This window comes from Chlamydotis macqueenii, chromosome 6, assembly GCF_036417535.1.
Source record: "Chlamydotis macqueenii isolate bChlMac1 chromosome 6, bChlMac1.mat, whole genome shotgun sequence".
Lineage (NCBI taxonomy): Eukaryota > Metazoa > Chordata > Aves > Otidiformes > Otididae > Chlamydotis > Chlamydotis macqueenii.
This window is the reverse complement of record NC_141561.1, coordinates 35,465,012-35,474,456: the sequence shown is the minus strand read 5'-3', so window position 1 is coordinate 35,474,456 and position 9,445 is coordinate 35,465,012. Positions and strand designations below refer to the sequence as shown.

Sequence of the window (9,445 nt, the reverse complement as noted above, 5' to 3'; positions counted from 1 at the left end):
GCAACTCTTATTGTAGCAAGGCCTTCAATAGCAATAGCAAATAGATTACCAAGTGTTGGTTTGGAGTTCTTTTGCCCTCAGTTGAAGTTTTTTGTGCTATCTATCTTAGCTTTTAATCTTGTGTCACAAGGAAACTAAATAGAGTCATCAGATGTACTCATTTGTCAAGCAAATCTCTGAAATGAGGAAATTCAGGCCCAGTGCAGCAGTAAACTGCTTTTCATGGCTACAAGCTAGCTAACAGCAGAGAACCATGTTTGTCTAACCGAGACTTTTAACAATAATTCTAGGTGATGACTTCCTGGACGCCTTTTATTAAAGTCTGCTGAAGGAGAGCTTGCTGGCCCTTCTTGAGCTGTGATCCGTACCTTCAGTTCACCCAGACATAAAGTCTAGGAGCAGCAGTCTGAGACGAAGACCAATGCAGACACGTTATGGATTATTCTGAAGTTATTTTGCCATATTATTTTTTTTTAGCAGCTATGGTAGAAACTCACTCAAATGAGTTAATAAAAGTAATCGAGGCAGTATATTCACTGGGGAAGCAGGTAAGCAGTCCAGCTCTAAATTTAATGCCATTTGCACAAAAGCATATAAATAGAACACCATCCCAGTTTTGCATGGCTGAGCAAGTTAAAGAGAATTCCTGCAGATTGCACTTGCAAATAGATGCCTAAAATTCATGTGTCATCACTGTAGACAGAAGCAGACTTAACCTGGTTAGCTTATGAAACTGAAGACCTGCAAGAATGCAGGAAGATGGGAGTTGGCCCAATGTAACTACAATTACAATGCTTCCCCACTAGACTAGCTACACCCATATACATGCCCACGTACTTTGGCATTTCCTCTGTCTATATTAGAGAGGTTTGATCATCAGCTGATGCCATTCAAAAGTTCAGAAATTACATGCTGGTAGGCGTCCCTCTAAAGTCAGATGGGCCTGAGTGTTCAAAGAACAGACTCAATTCTACAGATTTAAAACATACCTGTCACGCATAGCTGTTGTGTAGGCACCGTCAAATTTATTGGGGTGGGGGTAGGGCAGGGGAAATCTCACTCATTTTTTTCTATTGCTTTGCTTCTTTTGCAGGTCTTACAGAACAAAACAGCTTCTGCACAGATCAGTCTCTGGTTGAGGTTTGGTTGAACACCACGATGCGAACTCCACCTAGACTGATGGAATGAAGAATATAGATACATTTACTTTAGTCTCTGCTCTGCTGCCAGCTCATGATGGAACAGAAAATTTGTCTTCTTAACATAAGTAAGTATCAATAACTTTTTATTAAAAGGCAGATTCAGGAGACAAACAGGAATATAGAGCTTTTGAGTAGATAATTTGAAGTGCAGCCATCTTACATAGTCATCTGTGGAAGCTTCCTCCAGAAATGCAACACTCTACTACGCGTTAAAAATGTAAGTATTAAATAAACAAACAGTTAAAAACTGAATTTTTTTTAGTAACTCTACGTAGAGACTTTCTCCCTGGGTTAATATTTAATTAACACACAGTTAAGACAGCTGTGAAAGACTAGTTTAGATTAGCTTTGTTATTTCCACGTTACAGCACAAGAGATCTGAATAAATGTAGTAATATTTTATTGATCACAAACATAATACTTCTTTCAGCAATTAAAATGCATGACGAGTCATATGAACAAAGTGAAAATAAAGCACAACCAAAAAATAACTTCACATTTTTTTCCATTTCATTCTTAGTGTAAGCAATAAATACAATGCATAGCTTCTATGAATCTTATTTACATAGTACAATACTCGAATGTTGCCTGGTTTCCAGCCCAAATGCTTCATGACATGAAAAGGAGTACGTGTTGCAGCATTTCTACAGCCAAATACTCGAGTAGATCATCACAATGAAAAAAAAATACATAGCATAAATGCTAACATTAAACAAACAACTGAGGGGACCCTGCAATGGAACATTTTATTAACTGAAGACAGTAGCGTTAAAAATAGACATTCCCTCTCATAGAATACTAACATGCTGGTAGTACAGATACCAGTATAAGACAAGTATTTCTGTAGATTGATACAATAAATCCTCACTAAATAACAAAAAGTAAAGAGAAAATAATAACAGATAACAGTTCGCATGTTCAAAGGAATCTCATAGCCTCACCAAAACAGAGTTTGCTTCCATCCCAGAGAATACAGATAAGGACTACAACATTCTGTAATGTAGAAAATCAGCATAGGGATTTTATTTTAATTTACTGTGACAGAAAAACATTTTAAGAAGCAGATCCTTCTCCTGGTTGTGTAGGAACTGAAAAAGGTGAGTTAGGAAGACAAAACAGGGAATTTCTATTTTCCAATGCAAAATAGGAAATAGGTTAGTTAACCTCATGAGGAGGGAGGAAATGTAGCTCTCCTATGCCATGTAACCCTCCACAGCCACAAACCTGTTGTTGCACATCCAGATGGATGTGTATTTCTTTTCCAAAGGGAAGACAGACTTGTGCCTAGAAGCATGCCGTGATCGTCCGCCTAGAAGTCGGATGATTTCTGTGGAAAAACAATTTTCCCTTCTGACTTACCACTACAAGTTTCTCAAACAGAGGACAGGGAGCAATTAGCACCTAGTACTTTGCATTAAATGATTAAAATTTATAGGCTGTTAAATTTGAACTGCCTAGCTGAGAAGGAAGCTTAATTCAAAATCTAATATTTTATCACACTCTAAACCATCACATATGCTTTAATTACAACAACCCACCAGGTACCATTGAAATAACTGTCTGATAATACGCCATAAAGGACTTCATAGCACTTTTAACTGGACAGACATGTGCCTGGGCTTTGATTTTCAGCTGGTGCCCATTGATTCTGAAAATGGACCTCAAGATAATTTCTACCAGTTGGTGATCTGGTCCCCCAACTGTAAAGCTGCTATACCAGAACAGAGATTTTCTGCACCACTGATATTTTCAGAACATTGCACAGATTTTTAAGAAACACTACATAGATCAGCAAGCAGAGTTGTACATAACCTCTAACCATGTTGCAGTAGATACTGTTACTGTATTCTTTCAATTTAAGAGACTGCGACATCTGATTGCCAGATTTCACACTATTCGAAACTATAGAATCCAAGCGATTTTCAAAGCGTTCTCATCAATCAACCAGACAGCCTTCCAGAAGAACAGAAATCTTACTTGGGCATCCTAGCTGAGATGCTATATTATGAAACTAGATCATTAATAAAACACTCTAAATTCAAACTCCAGCCATAAGAACTGTAAAAAACTACGCAAAGGTGCAAGTGGCATGAACTTACCCCATCCTCCTAACGTTTTCCTTCTAAATACAAAGCATTTAAAGCCTTATGAAGTCACAAACCAGTAAACACTGTGACAGCAAATTAACTATGTGCTAATGAAGCTTACAGAAAGGCTACTGACAAGAATGGTTAAATGTTAAAATAAAGTTCTTGAGATACAAAATTAAGTATTCAAAACTGAAGTGGTCTCATAAAGAACTGTCTGTCTTTTGTTCTGACTGGCTTACATGCACCACATATACGTTAATTAGCATAATAGTCTATCAACTCCAGCATCTACCTTTCTTCTACTTCGTTTTGGTTTTTTCCCCCCACTTGAAGTAGAGTTATCTGCAATATAAGCCAATACAACCTTTTTCTACTGTTGTGATTTTTAGTAAGACTTTTCTAAACTCATATCGTGCCCTCATTCTTGAGCATTTTTGTCATTTTGCTAAAAAAAAACTATTATTTCTTTAAAGCATAAAGATTTACAAAAACATGGCTTCCTATAAAGACACATTTTTGCAAGACCTTCCTGACACCCTCCTTGTGAGATTGTTATTCACCAGTAGAACCAGATAAACAAACAACTCAAAGCACTGTTCTAAGCTAATTAACTGAGATAGAGATTCACCAACAAGCACTCCAAAATAATATTAAAATTCTCAATCCGTAATGTTTTGAGCCCTTATAAGACAAACTTTATATTGGGTTTGCCAAATAATGACAATTACTAACATTAGTTTGCTTGATTAGTCTGAATCTCATACACTGGCTTTAAAGATAGTATATCATTTGCACTGCATTCAGTCTTGCATGCTTTTCTCAGACCAGAAGTAGCCACAAAATTAATCAAAACTTTGCCCCAAGAATGGAGGAATAAATTATCAAGCATAGGGCCAGGGAAACACTTAAAAATAAAACAAAACAACAACATGACTGCAACAAATTCTGTACGTGATCTTTTCCCCGTAAAGTGAATTCCTTAAGCACACAGGGAAGTTCCACCAGCTACAATTATGTATGTTCAGTTAGGCTCTGGAAGGATTTAGGTTACTACTTTTGTTTCTGGCAGTAAGGCCTCATTATTCTTGTCTGTGTTAAAGCCAATAAGAAACTTCCATAAAATTGAGGAGAAGAAGACACCCCTGTATATGCAAAAATAGTTGAAATCAAATTGCTCAAAGCTTGCTGTAAAAATATTACATTGCAGTACAGAAGTAAGTTGAGTCTTAGACTTGCACTGGTCTCTCTATGCTTGATTTAAAATAGCAGAAAAAAAACCAAAGTGGCCAAACAAAACCATCAATATCTTAGAGTCTGTTATCTCAGCCCACCTGTTGGGCTTTTTTGCTGGATACAAAATTAATGTCGACAATCAGTTGTTATTATTGCACCTACTTTAACCTACCTTCCTTTGTTCACTTTTAAGTTGAATTAAGACAATACAGCATGGTACTTACACTCTAAGATTCTATAGGCAAATGAAGTGGCTTTAACACAACACAGTCTTATACAAACTTCCACGAAAATAAGAAATCCTTCATTGATTCCCTTTGTACAAAAAATTGCCAACTTTGTCTACACAGTAGAAACTGAAGAGGCAAAGTTTGTATCCTTATGTATATGCACATACATATATATATATAGAAAGAGAGATATATATGTACACATGTCCATACTGTATAGGTACACAGAAACACAGCCATATGTATATATGCATATATATATATATATACACATACATACGAAAAAAATGTTGCTTTAGTTTGCATCATTCAGGAGAAAAACATATCCCAAGCTGGGTAAAATCTTCTGGCCGTGAAGTCATTAAATCAAACTTGGAGTTCATGAGCTACAACGGTATGCACGCCGGCATACGTCAAAGCCTTTGGCAGTCAACCATACAGCTTTTCAGTTTTTAAAACGACGCTCTCCATGTCATGGTAGCCCTTCCCATTTAAATGTTCACTGGTGCAGTCATGATTGTAGCTGTAGCCTTGAACATCGCTGATGGATGAAACAGTGTAGGAGGCAGTGCGTGTAGCATCTGAGTGGCTGAAGCTGTGCTCAAACTGGATTTTGTACTGATTCCAGTGCCTTCTCAGAACAGCCTGGACCTATGCCAGAAAACAAAAAGAAATGCACATAAAAACACCTGGAAAGATATCACTGGACTTCATTCTATGATGAATGAGTGCCATAATAAACCTGTCTAAACAAATTCGGCAGCAAGACTGAATAATCCTGGTAAATGGGGGTACCTACATATGATCTGTCACATGAGATGTTCTGAAAAATTTACAGTTTACTTACTTAGGCATTATTCTTTGGCAAATTTGGTGTGAAATAGTTACATTTTACAATTGTAGTGTGCCAGTTGCTCAGGAAAAGCACAGATTACAGGAGAAGCAGCAGCAACACAATTTCCCTTTAGACTGAAGTCCAGTGGGGACAGATCAGATTTACAGGTGAAAAAGGTCATTTCTGTTCACACATACATTCAGAAGGCCACATCCTCAGCAGCTGTAAATTCTTATACTCTCAACAAACCATAGTTTACGTTTGCTGGGGTGCTGGCATAAGAAAGCCTTTCTTTATTTCTGACCATACCTTAATTAAATGAATAGAAGGACAATTTCCCAAACTCTCTATTTCTACCAGGGTTAAAAATAAAGCTGATAAAATAGCTGAAGGCCCCAGCTTGTTTACACGTCTCCAGTGAAAGGATGTTATGTTTATCGTAACCTTCCTCTCCTACAATCTGGTTAAACACCTGCGCATACTGGATCGATGAAGTGTCACATTCATGAAATTCACATGGACTTCGTTTTTCAGTGAAGATGCCAAGTGAGGAACATTAAGAATGGTAATAGCTATTGTTGTTGCTTTGTCAAAAGATTCTTTTTTTATGTTAAAAAAAATTGCCTATGGTTCATGAATCTTTAATCTCCCCTTCAGCCCAACTTTGTACACAAAGTATTCCTGCTATGACTGCCAGGCACTGACTTTCAAGAAATGCTGGGGAGTGACACTGGCATGCAGGTTTATCCAGCGGTGCACCCCAAATCACAGGCCTCATTCACAAGCACGACCTTCATTTCACATTGCTACATACGAAAGAACTAAATAGTGAACAGTGCTTCCCACAGTTAAACGTTGATATTGTGGGTAAATATTTTTAGGGTTTTCCATATGTCTTCAGGGTTTATTTTGTGTTTGCTTTACATTTCCATAACACAGTGGCTTCTTTTGTCTAACTGAACTCTGGCTTTAATTATGAAAAATAACAATAAATAAAAGAAAAGGGATGTAATTTTTAGACTTCCTGCAGTCAGGTATCAGAATCCTCTCCTTAAAGGAGAACTTCATGTTTCTTAAAATCCTTACGAAAATAATGTAAAAGGTTAAGTATCAGCTGAGTTACATGAGAAATTAGTGTTTCAGGGCAAAGGAGACGCTCTTTTACTGTTCATAAAACCATTCCAATCCACTCAAAACATCTAAATGCAAATCTACAAACACTGAAGAGAAATCAAGTGTCTTAATACTTCTGAGTATCTGATTTTACTGCTCTTCATATCAAAATTCTGAGTCTAAATGGGAAGCTCTTGTTTCATCACAGGAAATTTTTGATTAATTTATTTGCATTGCATAGTAATATATAGCCTAAAATTTTCACACGTTGAATCCATTTCCTGTAATTCCTCATGAAGCAAGCCAAGAGAAGAGGCGTATTCAAAATTCTATCTTTTCTGAGAAGGAAGCTTGGAATTTATTTCTAAATCATATCAATCAATCTGTCCATTTCATTAAGCTATGGTCTATTTGTTCCCCTTTCCATGGTCAATTACCTCAATAAGATTAGTGTTTTACTGTAGACGTACACTCAAAAAATTACATGTTGAGCAATTTTTCACTTTAGACAAGACAGACCACAGGCAAGAGATGGGAAAACATCAGCAACTACAACTAAATGGCTTAACCAAGGTCAAAGAAGTCTATTGGCAGAGCTGGGAAATAAACTAGGATTGACAAATTGCAAAAGCACCTTACACTCAAGGTCCTCTCCCACATTTACTCCTGGTTGCTTCAGTAACACTTATTTGTTTTTCTTATTTTCAATTGTTAATAATATTTGTAAACCAGTCCGAAAGGATATCAGTCCCCATAGCTCAAGCCATCAGTATCCCTGCAAGACAAGCGCCTTTGAGCTACTCGGAGGGAGAAAACAGGCCGTGGAGCTTGCTCTCTGGCCAGTCACAGCTTGCTATAAATAGCGTTTCCTGTATGGGCAAACACTGTTTCCTCCATGCCCGCCCCAGTGCCCATCACGCTCTCTCGGCACATTTCGAACTAAGCTATCTATTTCTGGCATTCTTCCCAATGTCTCTCCATTACTGCTGAATCAGTATTTCACCTCTGTCCTACTAGGTGTCTATTCTTGTAGGGTGTTACATCCTTTCATTTATTATAACTGTCTTTCAGTCTTCCTTAAACTGTCCAATCCATCATTTATAGAAGAAATGGGAAAAAAAAAAAAATGAGACAACTAATTTTCACCACTAATTATACTGTTTAAATACATTTGTGTCTACCCATGAAGTGAAAAACAGAACTTTTATCCCTCTTTCCTCAGCTTTAAGCAGTTACACAGAGCTGTACATTCAGCTTAGGAGGAATACTACTTTGTTACAAGAAAGGATATTAAGCAATGCATTTAATGAAAGAAAGTAATGTAATAAATATAATTGTATTTCTCAGTCATCAATAGAGATGCTAGTTCAAGCTGGAAGAGTCTTGCTTTCTCACCTTACTAGTCAGCAATGGCTTTTTTTGATGAATTTTCATGAAGAGCTCCATCCAATCAGCTCTTTAACAGATCAGTAGATTGATGTTCAATATAGCACAAATTAAACAGCTCAGCAGACAACAAGAAAAAAAAAAACCCACAACACAGCACTACCTCACCTATGAATAAAGGAACTGTATACCCTATAACCCTGCAGACCTGAGGCTACAGTCTGCTGCAACATTTCAACAGAGCAGTGGAAAGAAACAAAACCACAAACCTTACATGGACAATGTAGGTCATTACTATCACCTGTTAGTAATAGCTCGATAGGAATCTTTCTACTGATTTATCAGAGATCTGGGACAGGCTTCTCCTCTGACTGCAGCCTGTGTCACCCCAAAGGCCGCTCTAGGCCAACTCCAACTGGAAAACACGACGAGGTAGTCAAGAGCATTGTACTCTGTGGGATGCTGGGACATAAGCAGAGTGTGCGTGTCCTTCGGGAAACCCTGCTACAGAACATACAGATGAAGGGTCTGCACGTACGCGCTTGTCTGTAGGAGGTTTGTGACAAACAGCTGCAGTGCATATTACTACGGGAATTGACAGACCATCCCTGGCTGCCCTGCTCAAGAATTTTGGAGAAGTTCCTTGGCTACAGTCAGCAGGACATACCAGCTTTTTTTTCTTACATTTCTTAGTTTCTCTTCACTACAGCAGACTACTTTTATTCACTTTTTGGCCACAGGTGGCCTGCCACCACTTGAACAGAGTTTGGCTCCTGAGATTTGGTACAGAAAACATTAAAAGGTACAGCGACAGTTGGGAAATGTTAAGATTTAGACAGAAAGAAATTAGAGCTTTTAGCATTTTTCATTGCTAATATCCCACTGGAAAATCTTTGCCCCCCTGTCACTCAAAATGTGAACTCCAGTATCGGTATTCATCTTTAAACCACAGACTTGCTGCAGACAAGCATTAACACCGCTCGCTGATGCCTATCATTTTGTACCATCTCTAACGAGGTGTTGCTATGACAGGTGATGATAAAGCAGCATCATGTGCATAACAGCTAAGCCACGGTTGCAGGCTTTGTTCAGGCATTGTTATGACAGCAAGAGACTCTGATGGCAACAGAAGACACGTGTGCCTGCAGGCTAGCATGCCCGAAGCAGAATCTTTCAGTAGACAAAGGAAATGCTTTTTTTTTTTTCTGTGCAGACATTTTTTCCTAAGTATATGGTCATTCTCCCCATGGATTTCCTTACTGATACAGTTGTTTATAAAGCAATAAATCCCTTCTTGAACAAGGTGTGATAATAATAACAACAACAGTGAATAGTTGTCGTGGAAGCACTGAACCC

At 37.9% G+C, this 9,445-nt stretch overlaps 1 protein-coding gene across 2 annotated transcripts in view; it reads right to left on the bottom strand.

Moving 5' to 3' along the window:
* Positions 1-1,585: 1,585 nt before the first annotated feature.
* CALCRL (calcitonin receptor like receptor) overlaps positions 1,586-9,445 on the bottom strand; it is a 71,190-nt gene continuing 63,330 nt past the window's right edge. For both annotated transcript variants that reach the window (XM_086751127.1, XM_086751126.1), the window contains exon 13: positions 1,586-5,406. In XM_086751127.1, coding sequence (XP_086607253.1) covers positions 5,185-5,406 — 222 coding nt within the window. In that variant the 3' untranslated portion in view covers positions 1,586-5,184. The remainder of the gene's footprint in view (positions 5,407-9,445) is intronic.